This window comes from Harpia harpyja, chromosome 19 (assembly GCF_026419915.1).
Source record: "Harpia harpyja isolate bHarHar1 chromosome 19, bHarHar1 primary haplotype, whole genome shotgun sequence".
Classification (NCBI taxonomy): Eukaryota; Metazoa; Chordata; class Aves; order Accipitriformes; family Accipitridae; genus Harpia; species Harpia harpyja.
Window position 1 is genome coordinate 4525830 of NC_068958.1, and position 16398 is coordinate 4542227.

Genomic DNA, 16398 nt, shown 5'->3' on the forward strand with positions numbered 1-16398 from the left:
CACTGGAGAATCATTGTTCCTTTATCAGGTCCATCTCTCATTGTACTTCACCTTCCTCAATTGGTAAGAAAATTATTATTTTAGCAGGCAAGCATTTAATTAAGTTTTACTGTATTTGCTTTGGCTCTCACAGCATGGAAAATCTCCTCCTTTTAACAACGATCCATTGAACGTGGGTTCCGATAAAGCCAAATTGCCTGTAACTCAGCTTTGTGCAATCCCCTCTCTACTCTCCGTGCCGCTCCCTTTCTCCTTCCAAATCCCAAGCCCACCTAACGTCGCTGCGGTGCTCTCGGCCTGGCTCGCCATGCCAGAAGCATACGTAACCCCTTTCAGCACACAGCAGAAGCAGCAACACTTCTCATCCCTGCATCTTGCTGCCTGCCCACTCCTCCCCCCGCACCCCACCGCCTGACTCACAAACTTGCCACTTCAAATTAACACCCATTAGGGCTTATTTCCATCGTGCTCTTCCTACGCGCCCACAGCAGAGCATTACCTGGGTTCAAAACAGGGTTTAAGCCTTGTTTTGATGCTGAGTTTATCCCTTTTTTGTTTCTTGGGGGGGGTTGCCCTCATTGGAGGCGAAAGCATCATTCTGGAGGGTGGGAGCACAGCAGGGCTGCCTCTGAGGAGCAGCTCCGCTCCTGGGCTCAGTTATTTAATCCAGCAAGTCCACGGCACAGCAGTCCTAAGGAATAAAAGGCTCTTTTTCCTCTGCAGTGCCAACAGCCATGAGAAGCTCATCTTATGAAGTGATTGTGAGCTGCTATTGAGGACTGTTCCTCCCGTGCTGGCCATTTTTTGTTTTAATTTTCTCAACAGCAATGAGCAAAAAAACCCAAAACACAATGGGTTTGGTATCCTCAGCTCCCAGCCCTGCTCTGCTGGCGATCATCAGGAGCTGGGACCTTTCTCAGCCCAAGCACAGGCACAGGTACCCCCAGAGAACCACCACAGCCAGACCTGTCCTAAGGACAAGCCTGGGAAATGCCGTCACCACCGTCCCGAGCCACGGCCGCTGCCTTGCTGCAGCCCCTTCCCGGCTCCGGAGGCCAAACCAGGCACCACCAGGATCCTCCAGGACCCCAGCAGCCGAGCAGAGCAGTGCACAGGTCGATGCAGGACCACGCAGCCAGCCCCTCGCATCAGCACCCAGCCCATGTACTAACTCCCACCGACCTGGGATGCAAGAGCCCACTTTACCTTAAAAACCCCTGGAGGACAGAGCAAGGCTTTATTTTCTCTCTCTCCTCCCCTCTTCTTGTTACTGTTTTGTTTTGCAGCAGTTGCTGCTGTTGCCATGCTATCTCTTTTTGTTGCTATGGATTAATAGTGGTTTTTACTTATTTTTATGTATGTCCTGGGAACATGATTGCTTAATTTGCCCTGCAGGTTTGTAGGCCTGACAGGCATTTCCACATCGTCCCAGCGCTCACCTTATCTTAATCCAGTTCTGGGCTGCTCGCAGGGTAAATACCTGCAGAAATGTTCACTCAGAGGCTTGGGACCGGTATTTGCCCCAGCAAGCGGCCAGGGTGTGCGCAGAGGGGACATACTGTTCCTACAACCTGTGCCGTGCCCTCTCTGCTGTCATGCGGCTGTTTTTCATCTGACCCAGAATAACAACTCAGAAGCCACCAGCATAATGGTCTACCAAGCCTGGGCAGAAGGATGGGCTCCAGCTGTCCTCCACGGACCCCCAGAGCCCAAAGATGACACATCTGAGGGCTTGCATAAAATATGTTCCTTTATGTTATTAGAACAGGCAGCAGGATTTTGCCTCCAGCTTTTTCTGTCCCTGGAAAATCCTGGTCACTAAAGAGGGGCCGGGAGTCCCCGGGGAGCATCTGAGCTGTGCCATGGGAGAGCCTTTTGTCTCCAGCACGTAACATGGTGATGGGAGCGAGGGTGTCGGAAAGAGAATAGGAACAAAGTGTTTTCCAGTGATTTTAGGAGGTTGGTTTGTGTGCTGTGGAGCCTTCTGACTCAGCACAGGGAGGACTGAGTTTCTGAGGCCATTTGCTCAGACCCCAGTTCGTTCATGCCCCACAAACCCCAAGGGCTGCTCCATCATCGCCGGCTGCGGCCGCGTTCAGCATTGCTGCTCTAAGTACCCCTGGCCACCCCTGCAACATTACTTGCCACCGGCCGGTCCAAGAGGAGGACTTACATAAGGAAACCACTGCAAATTTGTGGTTTCATCGTGTTACACAAATGTGAAAGCACGGAGGGGGAACCAGGAGGGATCTGCTCTGGGTCTGGCTCTACTGCACACCCCTTGTGGGATAGTCTGCTTTATTACGTTAAGGCAAGCCTTTAATTGCTCTGCGTCTCCATCCTCCCCACATGAAATGGGGAAAACAATCCATCCTTTTGTCCCATTATTGAAATCTTCAGGGAAGTGACTTCGTCCTATTATTATTTTTGCATTTGGCTCATCACAGTGGCCACCAAGCCCTAATGCGCTAATGAATATGGATGCAGGGATCAGTCTCTTCCCTTCTGCAATTAATCTTGCCTCCATCCTACTGGGTCATCTAATGAGCAATACTCAGACAAATATCCCCCTGGAGTCGTGAGCCTCGGCGGTTCCTTGGTTGCACACATCAAAGGGGAGCTGATGACATCATGGAGATCACAGAAAACATCAAGTCTGTCTGTCTGGGGGGGAAAAAATAGCTTCTCGCAGATCCACAGCTGGTGGGGCTTTTAATTACACAAGGGCCGAGGAACATTCCAACCATAACATCCTGCAGCCTCTCTGCCACCAGACAACGCGTCTTTTATTAGCGTAGGAATGTATCTTTAATAAACTGGAGATTTTTAACTTGTCAGAGGGTGCCAGGGACTGGATCTACCACGGTCTTTTTTTGGCCTGGCTGTTGCATCAGCAGCAGGGCAGGTCATCCCACGGCTGCCCTGGTCCCCTGCCCATGCCGGCGCCGGGCCGGTGAGATGCTCGTTGCTCTCCGTGCACCCTCTGGTCCCAGGGACCCCGCGCTCTTACAGGGGGCTGACTCGCCAGACCCTCCACGGGCATCTCACAGCATCTTCCCTGCGGTTCCCCCGAAATCTACCCACGCGCCTGCGAGGAGAGGGGCTGGTGGCACATACGGGCTGTAAGTGAGGCTAAATCATGGCAAAGGAGCGAGTCCATTCTGCAGCTTTAATTATCTCTGCCGTCATCAGTGCCTGTGTGTTTGCACAAACTGGGCTTCGGGGGGGTGTTCCGTGCAAATAAATTTGTTTTCTCCAATTGCAAAACTGTTGTCACCACCTTCCTCACTGCTCTTGTGTGTATATATATGTATAAATGTATGATCGCATGTAATTCAGCAGGGTTTGGGGCTTTATTTGAGGTTTTCCTTCACCCTGCTTACAGCAGCACCGGAGGGAAGGTGACGCTGAGCGGTTGCTCCACCAAGTAACAAATCTCCTATATTGTTCCCTCTCCTTAATTTATCCTGAGCGGGCGGCAGCAAGGCAGCCTGAAAAAGTGTGCTGTGTTCCGAGGCGTGCAGCCCTGCAAATGGCTGTTTGCTTTAATCAATCCTGGAGGAGCCCGTGGGGGCCGGGAGAGGTGCGACGCCGGAGATTTGTTCTATTGATTAACCCAGCGCCGGGATGGGAGGAATCAAACACTGGGAGTGAATAAAAGCCTGGGAGGTGAATAGGGCTATTGTTGGGTTTGGTTTGCAGGTTATTGGGTTTGGGGGATTTTATTTTTCTTTTCCTACCTGCAGGGCTGAGAGAAAGCAGAATAACTTTTCTAATATTCCTCCCCACTTCCCTGTTTCAACTTCCCCAGTTAACACCACACGCCAGAGAGCCCCCCCTCTGCCTGCCAGCCAAAAGTAAGATTTTACATTATTGCGTCTGACAGGTCTCATTCCCCAGGCACTTTCTTTTTCCTTCCTCAAAGGAGAGGAAAAAAAAAATCAAAGGTTTCAAACCCTGAGCACCTTCTGAGACTGCAAAAATGCAGCCCCTTGTCGGGAAGGATGCTCTGAGCAGGCGAGCAGGAGGGAGGGTCGATGTGATCCTGTGCAGCTTGGAAAGAGTTACGTTTGTTTGACATTGCGTTTGCCTTGGGCCTTTGGAAGATGTTTGTAGTTTTCAATTAATCTCATTAGTTTGGAAGTAGACGGATGGGTGGGAAGGCAGGGAGGAGAGGCGGGAAATAAAAATAATTTCATGGGGAATTCTCTTTAATGACTTTTTAAAAACATGTAATTGAAATCAGTGCTGGTGGAAGATACTTTAATAGTGCTGAAGCCGGCTGAGGGGAAGCAGCAAGGGATGCTCAGAAAAACCCTTGTACGAGGGATCTGCCAGGACAAGGCTGAGCCGTGGGGGCACAGGGCTGCCGGGCGGGCTGGCATGGGGACGGCAGCAGGATCGGGACCCACGGCCGGGTCCCCCTGGTCTGGGCTCGCAGGTGAGCCGCCCCGGCTGCTGCAAAGCCCCAGGAGAGCCCTACTTGCCATCATCGAGCGAGCATTTAATTTCCTTTTGCTGCTCTCCTGAGGTTGAATTTGCAAGTCTGGAAATAACGATTCCTGCAGCTTGCCTTTGCCTCGCTCGCCGAAGAGGTGCCAGACCCCACGGGTGTGGGTGGCCGCTATTTACCCACTGTGGTGACACTGGGATGACTTGGGGGGTGGCCTCGGGTGAGGACAGGGCACGGTCTGGACGGGCTCCAGCCCCTCCATCCCTGGAGGGATGGCCTGAGGAGGGATGGAACCTGCCCATGCACTCAGGGCATAAAGAGCTCTCTGCCTTGTGAAAACCACCCCCAGCATCACGCCTGCCCACCGGAGGAGAGCCCAGCACACCTCGGGGGACAGAGAACACACTGAGCATCCATCCCACCGGCCAAATTCACTGCATCCCGATTAACCACACATTCACCGGAGAGGGACAACTGTTCAGTGAGAGAGGCATCGCTTGCTTGGGTTTTGACGAGGATCCTGTGGCAGAGACCCCCACCAGCCCCCCGCACACCCAGAGCTGCCCTGAGCCCCGCGCCAACCCCGCACAGCCATCCCTTCCTGGCCGCCCAGTCGGCAGAGGTGTGCCCTCCTCTCCAGCCTCCAGGCTGAGCATTTAATTGATCGGATTATCCCTTATTTACTAATTAGCAGCCTTGTGCTCAGACGGCAGGAGCAGGGGCCAGCAGCGCTTTCCCTTTATACCCAAGCAGTTGGTGTTTGACGGCGGCAGAGGCTCCGTCAGCAATTTGCTGTGATTCATTTCTGCCGTGTAAAACTGAAACTTGGCACGGCGCTCTCCCGGGAGCAAAGCGACGCCGCCGGGAAGAGGCAATGCCAGACTCTGCCCACCTTTTAACTTGCCTTATTTTTCCTTATTCTGCACCAGGGTTTGGTTTTCTGTGTTGAACGAGCTCTGTAATTACTGTCAGAGATAAAGTCTGCTGCTCCATGTAGGTAGCACTAATAGAGAAGATATAACCCAAGGGGAAGGACATGACACCGACACCCAGAAGACCTGGCTTTTCTCCCAGAAGAGTTACCTGCTGCAAGGACACATCCTCTTGTCCATCACCCACCTCTCTCCATCCTCCTCCCCGCTGCTGCCCACGCCGCGGGCTCTCGCTCTGGGTGTTCATCCATCCTCCCCTGGATCAACACTCACGGGCTAATGCCACCAGCAGTCAGGCAAGTAAATTTGGGTCCACACGCCTGGGGAGAGGCAGGCTACAAGATTAGGCCCACTGTGTCACCAGATGGTATTTTTAGTCCCCTTAGCTCTTAACTAGTGAGAATTTGGGGACTTGGGGAAAAAAAAAAATTACCTGGTGCCATAGTGTCTTCCCTTTCCTTCCCTTGTTTGCCATTATATTCCTGCCACCCTACCAACCACCTCTGCTGAAGGACAGAAAAGAGCAAACTGTGACAGAAATAGCCATCCATCCTTCACAGCAGAACCTGTGAGGTCAGCAAGAGTGGCCTGAGGGTGTAAGATGCTAAAACAACAAAGTCAAAGGAAAAGGCTTAAGGGTGTGTTGCCAGGCTGGATAAACCAGACAACTGGGAAGGAAGGACACTTGAATCCACTGATGATCCATTAGCCGGCTCCGTAAGGAGATGCGAATCTAGCTTCTGAGCCAAAGAGCACACCTTTTGACTTAATAGCAGCCAAAACCTTGCGTGCGTTACTTAGAGGTGGCCCAGGGGCACACACAAGCCAACGCCTTTCCCTACCAGAAGCCAATTACGCAAAAGGAAAGTCCGCCGCAGGAGAACATCTCAAAATACAAGTCCACGGGTCCAGGTCGCTCTGTGCTAGGGCTGTCAAGCGTGGAGGGTACGGGGCAGGGATGCCGGAGCTGCGGGATGCACGTGGTGCCCAGGATGAAGGACAAGCTGCTGCCATGTGGCTTCATCCCGGCGGTTAGACACCGCGACACGGCCGCGGTGCCGCTGGCTCCCGGCGGACCAGGGAGCAATGCCGGTTTGGGTACAGCGAGGCAGGTCCTCCCCCCTCGCACTGCGTTTGCTCTCTTGCCAATGGATCAATTGTGTTCAGAGAGCTCTGGGCTGTATGTAGGTCAGGCACATCGCTGGCTCCGGCACTGCCATGAGGTTATTAAAATGAACAAGGATCCCCCCTTCTCCCTCCATTCAACTCGCCCGATGCCCAGCCCTTGGCAGAGGGCAGCCTTGGCTCTCGTCCTAGAGAAAAAGAGCATTTTTTTGAGGCTTTGGGCTCATTTGAGCAAAGCCAGCATGTGTGCAGCTCCTGGACCAGTACAGACGCTGTGCCCTGTACATCCCCCTGAGCAATGAGCTCCCTGTTTGTCTGTGCGTAAGGAGAGCTCTGCGCTGGGAGGGGAATGGGCAACATGACCCAATTCATGGTTTTCTGTCAATAAAGCTGGCACTGCTCCCTCTCAGCTTTGTGAAATGGATGGGGCTGAACCAGCTCCCAGAGAAAGGGGATTTCTCTGCTGGGGCCCACTGCAGGCTGGGCAGCCCCAGGGAGGAGAGAGCTGGATGTTCCACGCGTAGTTGCTTCCCTGCTTGTCTCTCCATGGGAGGGGAGCAGATAAGAGACATCCTAACGTTCAACCTTGGGAGCCTCTGGTTTTGGCCACCCAGCTTTGATTCTCCCCAGAAGCCTTTATCACTCCAGGAGGAAACACAAATCCTCTGGGAACTTGGGCTCCTCCTGGGCTCGCCAGCGGGAGGGAGGGGAAAGCATGGTAAAAGAGAGAGAGAACAAGCACAGAAGAAACTTTCTCAAATAAAAAATTCAGTAGTTTAGAGCAAACTTTGCACTAGCTGAAGATTTGACCTTGTGTTCTCTCCTAAGAACAAACAAGCGAAGAACGAGGATCATATTATTTTGCCTGAAATTTGGAGTGGATCAAACCCCTGCTGTTCTGAGCTCCTGCAATGAATGGCTATAAACAACATGCATTTCCGGAGAATGAATTAAACAGCGAGCCTGAGTACTGACTGTATTTTAAGAGATGTTTATTTGTCCTCACTGCCTCTCTATAAAGAGTTGCAAAAGGACTTACTAAATTTTAACCCCACATTGTTCTTGGGTAAACACTGCCCTTTATCCAACGTGATGAGTGCTCCCAGCCGAGATAAGCACACGTTAGCTCGTGCTCTCCGGAGCAGGCAGCTTCTCAGCAGTGCTCCCGAGGCAGCCCTGGGCATCAGCACGGCACGCAGACCCTGCAGACCACAGGGCAGCCAGATAGTTCCCGATTGCCTGCAGACCTCGGACAGTTTTCTGCACCTTTCTGCCAAAAAGTTGTTTGCGAGAAGGTGGGGATGACCTTGGCCTGCAGAAGTGTAGCTGAGCCAGTAACATATGTCTCGGCTCCTGTCCTCCTTATTTTACATTATGGAAAGGGAAAGCGTGAGAAAACATGCAGCCTGGCCAAAGAGCTGTTGCTGCAACTTCCCAGCGAGTCAAGTCCCAGGGACAGCCTTGTCCCAAGGTCCTCCTACCCCAGCTCCCACCACCACATGGAGCAAGTGCTGCCGTGGGTGCGTGTGCCATGGTCCATCCCTCGCATGCCCTTCTGCAGGCAGCGATGGAGAGTGAAGCATTGAGAGCTTCCTCCTCCCGAATTCGCATTCTGTCGCACCCAGAATCACTGGTGAATGCACAGAAAAGGCTAAAAGGGGGGTTAATACCACTGTGTACTTTCTGTTTTCTTTGATTTCCAGGGTCTGAACAGCCTGCACTTTTGGACCATCTGCTGGCATCCAGCGGGGTGGGGAGTTAGGTCTGCACAGCCATCGGCATTCAAGCAAGAAGAGCAGCCTGGAGTGCTGTATTTCTGGGGGAAAAAAATGGTTTTGCTGCTCGCAAGGGAAAGGCTGAGTAAAAGCATGAAAAGTAAACCCTGGCACCTCAGCATGAAAGCCAGGCCAGCTCTCCCTGCATTACCAGGAGCCCACGAGAAGTCCCCACTTCCCTGCTTTTCGGGGTGCTTTGGGGTGTTTCCCCCACTTTGGAGGGGGACGTTAGGCATAGGACGCAAGATGCTGAACATGGTTCTCCAAAAAGAAGAAGGATCTGTGCCTTGTAGAAACACTTCTGAACTCATGTTTGTTCCCTCTCCTGGGTCTGGGCAGAATGTCAAAGCCTGCTCTGAGCTGGAAATATTTTAAGACTAGCACTCACTGGAGACTGAAACAATGGCAATTCTTCAGCTACTGAGGCTTTTATAAAAGGGCTTTTGACACAGAGGCTGCTTAGGGTTGGGGGTTTTTTCTGTAGCTGTTTTTTTCTCCAGAAAACACTGTGCTAGTGTCCACGCATATGTTTGTGCGCACACTTTCGCGTGTGCAAAATATCCTCTTGGTTTTCAGCTGGGCCATTTGTGTGAATGCCCACGAGGATGCCCGCAGCCCTGCTAAAATGCAGCCAGCTCTGGCGAGGAGGGAGGCAGCGCCGCTCACACGGGATGCCATGCAGCAATGCAGGAAGAAGACATTTTAGAGTAAATGTCAGCTTTTACGTTTCTGGGTTTGGGGCTTTTTTTAAACATGTGGGTGGGACTTTTAATGCCCACATGAAGCTGAGATGGTTTCAGTCTCCAGGGCTTATCCAGAAGATTCACACAAACACTATGGAAAGTGTCTCTTTGCTTAGGAGGATGAAATTTGACACTGCGGAGATTTTAACCCGGTATTCCAGCAAGGAGCCTCGGTGGTTAGTGTGTCATATCTGATAAAGGCTAATCAGCCCTCCTTCAGGCACCATTCAATTCTTATTTTCATCTGCCTCCCATGCATATTGCGTTATCTATGATATGTACTCACATGCAGGCAAACCAGCGCAAATTCTGCTCAGCCGTGGTCTTCCCTTGACACAAGACCAACAGGCAATGAAAAGTGTGAAGCAGCACACGATGGACCCCATGACCAGAACCCTTGCAAACAGCCCAGGCATCTCCCAACCAGGTCTTCGGCATTGCCTGGAAATGTCCAGCAGCGTCCAACACCAGTTTGCACTGGTGTGGGGATGGGATCCCAGTGGGGAGCAGCTTTCCTGCTCAGCCCCGCTGTCGGCTGCCTGCCCCGAGCCCGGCATCCCCCGGCCCCAGAGCCTGCCCCGCTTGTGCCGTCCCACCGAGTCCTCTCTCCCTGCTAGGTGCCTGAAGCCTCCTCAACAATTATCCCGGTTGCTGTTTGTTCAGGCGATGTGGATTTAGCTCTCCAGCCTCACGTGTAGTGTGTGTATAGGGAAAGATAGATTGCTGCTACTTTCCAGTATAAATCACATTCCTTACAACACTCCAAAGTAGCATTTTCAACCTCAGGGTGCTAATAGGATCCAGCAGGAGAAAGAAATGTCAGCTAAGTAGCAGGCGCTGTTTGGAGAGTGCAATGGAGCTGATCCACAGCCCCGGGGCAAAAGGAGCAATCCCAGGGCAAAGGTTAAAGAGTTCAGGAGCACTTCAGCCTACTTAATTGCAACAGGCCTCTTACACAGCACAAGATGGATGGCTCAAGCCGGGCAAGGGGGGCAGAGCGGGGCCAGCAGCATCACCAGCTGGAGGCACGCAGGCGGCTGGGGGACCGAGATGGAGGGGACCGGGATGGAGGGGACCGGGATGGAGGGGACCACAGCAGCTCCTCAACCCTCGCATCTCCCCAAGGCGCTGCTGCATGGCAAGGTGGCCTGTGCCACACCGGGACGCCCGGCTACCAGCTCTGTCCCCTCCGCTGGGAGCCCATCCCCAGCCTTGGCCAATAAATGGGAATTTATATCGGAGCGGGCTGATGCCGTGAAGGTTGTGTTGCAAGAGCTCAGCGCAGCACTCGTGCAGGCAGATAAATGTCCAGTAGCGGGAAAAAATCCCAGCTGCCAAGGAAATGTTTCTCGCTCCCCTGAAAATTGTAAGGAACATTTTAAGGGGAAAGAGGGGGAATTGGTTAGTGTTGCTGTTCTTGTCATTTTTACAGGATTTCTTTTCTGATTTCCTTTTATTTTTGAATCTTCGGAATCTGAACATATTTTGTGTCAGTCCCTAAGTGCTTCTGCTGGGAAGGTGCCTCAGATAATATTTTTAGTAGAGTTTTGACTTGTTTCCTGACACACATCTGATAAATGTCATCAAAAGCTGATGTTTTGCATGGAAAAGGTCTTTTGCGTTATATTTTTTTATCTAAAGAAAAAAAAATAGAATAAAAATATTTCATTCATTTCTCACCAGTGAGGTTTATGCTGTTTCCCCGGTGATAAAAGCACAAGGCTGGCTCTTGAGACATATGCATTTAATTCCCAGCTCCACCACACACCCTCGCGATGACCTTGAACAAGCCACTTCGGCTCCAATCCGTATGGGATGAAATTTTTCCGTTCAAGCTCCCGTTTGGCCTCTTGGGTTGGGAATAACGTTTGAAAAAAAAAAACAAAACCCAAACCCCAAAACCCCTTCATTTCACGCAGGTACCCTGTTCCCCACCCCATCTCCCACCCATCCCACGGTACCCCCGCTGGAGGTTCTGCCCTGCGTGGGGTGCTCCTATCCCTGCGCCCCGAAGCCCACCCGGGCTGGCCGGGGTTCCCGGGTGGCGGAGCGAGGGCCGACGATGCCCTCTCGTGGGAAGAGCCGGGCTCAGCCGCCCTCCCGGTCCCGGGTGGGATGGGGGGGTGCGTGGGTTGAGCCCCCCACTCCACCCCCGGGAGGCCGTGGGTACCCCTGGCCCTGCGCTCCCCTTGCTCCAGGTTGGTGCGGGTATCCCCAGCATCCCCTCCACCCCCAAGTCTGGAGAAATGTCCCCCCATCCTTCTCCGGGATGCAGGGGAATCACGGAAAGTTTTCCAGGGCAAAGCATTCGGCACCTTTTATTGAGGAGAGGGGAGAGAAGGGTGTCCTGCTCCACCTTTAAGAGCAGGTATAGGGGTACCCCTGCTTCCAGCCCCCCCTCCCCGAGGGTCCCACGCCTCCCCCCCCAGCCCTGGGGGGGTTCAGGAGAGGAGCAGGGCGGCAAGGAGGGAGGGCAGGAGGATGCAGCCGCCGGCGAGGCCGAGGGGCGGCCGGGGGGCTCTGGGGGAACCGTTGCAGAGGTCTGTGTCGCAGCAGTGGATGCGGACCCCCGGCAGCTCCTGCTGCTGGCAGTGACGGGAGGTGGCACAGCCGCTGGTCAGCAGGATGCCCAGGACCACTGCAAAGCAAGCACAGCGCGGGACGTCAGGGGTGACAGCCGGGGCGGAGGGTGATGCTCTGCCAGCCTTACACCAGGGCCAAGTCCCGTTGGAAGGCTGCAAGGTTTGCTTTGGGGGTGCGAGCATCACTGGCTCGATCAGGCACCCACTGCGACCCCGGCCCCCCCGGGCAGACTCACCGCTCTCTGTCTTAATGCAGAACCGGTGTTTGAAGCCCTGGTGGGAGTGGGAGCAGGTGATCACTTCTGGGTTAGAGCACCCCATGTCCACGTTTTTGGTGCCAACGATGATGTTGCAGCCATAACACTGGAGCCCGGACACTAAACAAGAACCATATGAAACAAAATTGGATTTTTCCAGGGGGAAAATACTTCAACTCCTTTCTAGCTGCTCTCTACCGACGGCTTTGCAGCGCTCTCTGCCTTGCCAAGTCGCATTAAGCACCGAGTAAGAGCCCGAAGCTGTCTGCCACTTGTTTACCCAGTGGGCCCCAAAAATATAAAAGCATCTCCCGCTAGAGGTCAGTGCGAAATCAGAGATTAGCCGGAGATTTGCGCTGGGATCAAATAGTGGGAACAAGGGAGCTTTGAAACAGGGCTTGTAAAGACTAGGTGAAACCTCCCAACCACAGACATCACCGAGCCAGAGCTCAGCTGCTCTCGCAAACAGCTTTTGCCTGTTTCACCAAATTCCTCCAGTTTCAGCGGCGCCTGTGTTGGAGGCATTCACACCGAAGAGATGGTTTCATCGGCGTGGTTTGGTTTTCTCCCTGAACGCAGTCCTGCTTTTATCGCAGGGTCTGTCAGGGAGGCAAAACAACTCAGAAACAGAAGGGAAATCCTCATTCAGAGCAACTGCAAGCCAACATGCCCGTGACCCTGGGACAGTGGCATTGGTGTGTGAGGCCAGAGATTTGCACGCTTGTGCTGGCGGCAGCTCAGTCCTTCCCTGCAGGGTCAGCAACTGTGTCTGAGAATTGCTTGCCCTCAACCAGAATGGGAATTAAGCCATTTCTCAGGTTTCTTTAAAAAAAAAAAAAAAAGCCTTCAAAGAATATTCATTTACATCACCCACAGAGTTTAAGGCAAACGCAGTACCTGAGCTCTGCGTTGATTAATCACAACAACAAAAATCAGGTTGCACTTAACTGTTACCATCACCTTTCCCTGCCTCTGAATGCCGACCTGGAGCCATTCCCGAGTCTGGCCTTGCCTGCTCACACGGGGTTTTTGGGAGGTGGGTGATCACCCTTGGCACAGCCCGGCACGGCAAGGGGAGTCCCTGCCCCAGCGGCACCGGGGAAGGGGAGCCCAGGGGATCCCGGCTCCTAGCCCACGCTCCTTGCCCACATGCCCTTGTTTTGCACAAAATGCGATGACATTAGCTCCTTCCAAAAACCACCGACACACGGCAACACGCAGCTACATCGCTTGGGGCAGGAATGCCCCCAATTCATCCCGACACTAAATCACACCTTAACAAGCAGGGTTTGGGGAAGATGCGAACGACCGTAACTCCAAAGCACGGGCACCCTCCGCGGCCCGAGGACGGCGGCACTTACCCTCTGGGAGGACGAACACCACGGTTATCAGAGAGAGGATCCCATGGGCACCTCCAGGCATGTGTCCTGAGAGCATGGGGGTCAGCTCCCACTGCCCACCCGGGGCTCGGGGGACGAACACCGGTGTCTGGGGGAGCGGGCAGAGACCGTCTCTCCTCCTGGCTCTTTCCCCCGGTCGTGCACACCTCTTGCGTTTCACCCGCAAAACCCTCCACCAGAATAAAGGGCGCAGCAGGGATCTGGCCGCTCCCCGCTTCCTCTGGCCAGCCCCGTGGAGCCCAGTCTTGTTATGTCGATGCTTAATTTCTCCCTTTGCCTCTTGAGAAATTCTCTGATTCTTTCACTTCATGCACAGACGTGAGTGCGTATGTGCTACCCTCGGTTATTTCTGTCCTATTTCCTCTGTCCACGATCACTTCCCATTAATACTACTGTGCAGCAGCTCTTGGAGAGAAATTCTCCCTAATCAAGATTTAGTTTTAAATCCACTTCGAAATCCTCTAATTCAGTTGGATTACGCAGAAGGGGTTTGGGGAGATGTGTGGTTTTACTTTTTTTTTTTCCTCCTCTTTTTCCTCTCTGAGCTGCCTCATCTTCACGAATGGACCCACCGGCTTTCTCTGACATATTGTGCTATTTAAAGAGGGCAGGAATAATTTTATTAAAGAGAAGCAGTCAATTAATTGTAAATCCAAGGCTTGAGATGCTCTAGCAAAGTACCGCCCTGGGGATGACCACGGGGTTACAGGCAAAACCTGGTGGAGGGAGAGGTGGGTTTGAATGTAACATATGCATTTGTGCACAAGAAAACAGTTGCCTTAATAAAGCAGCAAGACGCCAAATGGGGCCAGCCCCAAGTTTGCATCGGCTCTGGAGGGATCCCGCTCGGAGCCGCTCGGGGCTTGGGAAGGGGGCTGGGAGTGCAGCGGTGGAAAGCACTGAGCTGTGATGGCTCCGATCCTGCGGGGCCAGGATCAGACCCACAGCCACATGGGGCATCACGGACATCACTGGCTGCAGGATCAGGCCCCCAGACGTTTGTTGGCTCCTCCATCACTGTCCCCACAGGCAAAGCCCCAGGTCTCAGTGGAGCTAATGGGACTTAGAGAGCTAATGCTTACTAATAAGAGAACACGACCGAATGCATGGGATTAAAAAATTAAAATGACAAAATAATCTGCTTATGTAGCCCATCCAGCAACGGCCTGCTAGCAGCACCTGAAATCCCCCACCCTGGGCACCCCAGCCCACCGGGCAGACCGCGGGCACCTGCTCTGCCAGACAGGGGCTTGGACCTCATCTCCGCAGAGCATCTTCATTAGCAAGTATGCCCGTTAATATTTCACTGGGAGGCAGCACAATCTTGTCCAAGTACGGGCATCTACAGCTCAGGAGGGGCAATTAGCACCTGGGAGAAGTGCCTAAGTAATGCAGCTCATTTATTCAAATCACTTAAACCACCCACGGTGCCTCGCTTGCCTCAAAACAATGTGATTATAACAAACGTCTAACACAGCAAAGCCTGAAAGCCTTGGGGAGAAGGGATAAAATGCAGGAAATGGGATTGATTTAAACGCATGCATAAATCAGAGCATTCAATAAGGAGGGGAAACTAACTTTTAATCCCTTGATAAACTCCTGGGTATCTGGAAGGGGCAGCCAGGAGCAGCCTGGGCTCTGCTGCAGCGATGCAGCAGCTCTGCACAGCTGGCGGGTCCGGGGCCATGCACACCTCTGGGCGCAGCACCTGGCTCCGCGGCCTCATCCGGCTCCAACGTGAGCGGCACGTGGCACCGGCTGGCCCCTTCCGCAGGGAACCGAGCGGGAAGCCCCAGGAGAGCCGGTGGGGCCGAGGGACAGCACGGTGCACTAAACCCGGCGTGGGTGGGACCAGATGCTGGGGTGGGTAACCCCAGTGGGAACGTCACCCCAGCCCCGAACCAGTTCCCCTGGCCAGTTTGAGGTGCTGCTGGTGCTGATTTAGCTAGACATTTGTTTTGGGTTTATTCCCTTGGGATGCAGAAGGCAAAAAGACCTTTAGAAAAGGAGGAAAAAAAAAAACCAAACAAACCCAACCTCTTTGACCGCTTCCACATCTGGAACCAGTATACATTTCTTTTAACTTGTCATTAGCTCTGATGCAATTCTGAGAGATTTATCAGCTCAGGGGCACCGGGAACACGTTAGGAAAAGGCCTTCCTCCCCTGACTGAGAAAAATTTGATTAGCAAATCCCGCGATACACTCGTGTTCCCACTTAAACCTTCAGGATACCCAGAAAGACGGCTAAACCCTGCGCAGATTAGACGGGTTCGCCTGCAAATCCTACTTTAGAGCTCATCCCTACGAGAGGCAGAGCTCAGCGGGCGGCACCCACCCCCGCCCCCGCCCCCGCCCCACCACCCACCGGCAGCGGCCGCAGCCCCGGGCTCCGCTCCGCGCCCCAGCCCGAGCCGGGACTCGAACCCGGGGACTCGGGCCCTCCCGCCGCCATTAGCGAGGCGGAAGGAGAAGCGCCCTCCCCCGGTAAACGCGCCCGCTGATTGGGTGCGAGCCCGTTCGTCAGGGCGGGGGCTCGGCGACAACGGCAGGGGGCAGTCCAAGAGAATCCGGCTGCTGCGCTCTGATTGGCTGAGAGTGATGAATACATTAAAAAGGAGGCAAAAAACCGCGCGTGCGTGCTATTTTCACGGGGGTTTCAGGGTTTTTGTACTCACGCGGGGAATTGGAGTAAAAATCTCCTATGAGGATCAGAAGGCAATGTCGAACTGAGAAGGAAGGAAACGCGAACTTTTTCTCACTCGATCTGTAATAGAACCGGACTGATGGAGGTTTAAATAGCAGAGGGGGTAGACAATTCCGTGTGTTGTATGAAAGGAGAGAAGGTTAGCACTCCCCTTGATAAGGATGGAAGAGGCCCCAGTGGCCTATACAACACGCATACGGTTAAGGCACTGCCACCTACTTCGTGGCATCTAACCATGTTTTTTGGTTCGGTTTTTGTTTTTTAGGGGGGATCCCTAAAAACACCGTCTCCCTCCGGTTTCTTTCTTCTCCCAGATTCTCCTTTTCCCTCACCCTAAAAGCACCCAGCAGAGCAGAGCCCCAGGGTGATAGCTCACTTCCCCTCAGCAGGTTGCAAACGCGCCCCAGCCGCTGTAAGCCTGCGCC

At 53.3% G+C, this 16398-nt stretch overlaps 1 protein-coding gene and 1 non-coding gene across 2 annotated transcripts; one reads left to right on the forward strand and one right to left on the reverse strand.

Annotated features, from left to right (window-relative positions):
• Positions 1-11318: 11318 nt before the first annotated feature.
• Positions 11319-14464, reverse strand: LOC128154448 (ly6/PLAUR domain-containing protein 1-like). The gene is made up of 3 exons (XM_052815120.1): positions 13229-14464; positions 11847-11987; positions 11319-11666 (listed from the first exon to the last, which is right to left on the reverse strand). Exons 1-3 carry the CDS (start codon positions 13302-13304, stop codon positions 11470-11472), a joined length of 414 nt encoding a protein of 137 aa, XP_052671080.1. The 5' UTR covers positions 13305-14464; the 3' UTR covers positions 11319-11469.
• Positions 14465-16090: 1626 nt separating this feature from the next.
• On the forward strand, positions 16091-16218 carry LOC128154863 (U6atac minor spliceosomal RNA). Its single transcript, XR_008239454.1, has one exon. It is a non-coding gene; the product is annotated as a U6atac minor spliceosomal RNA (small nuclear RNA).
• Positions 16219-16398: the final 180 nt, after the last annotated feature.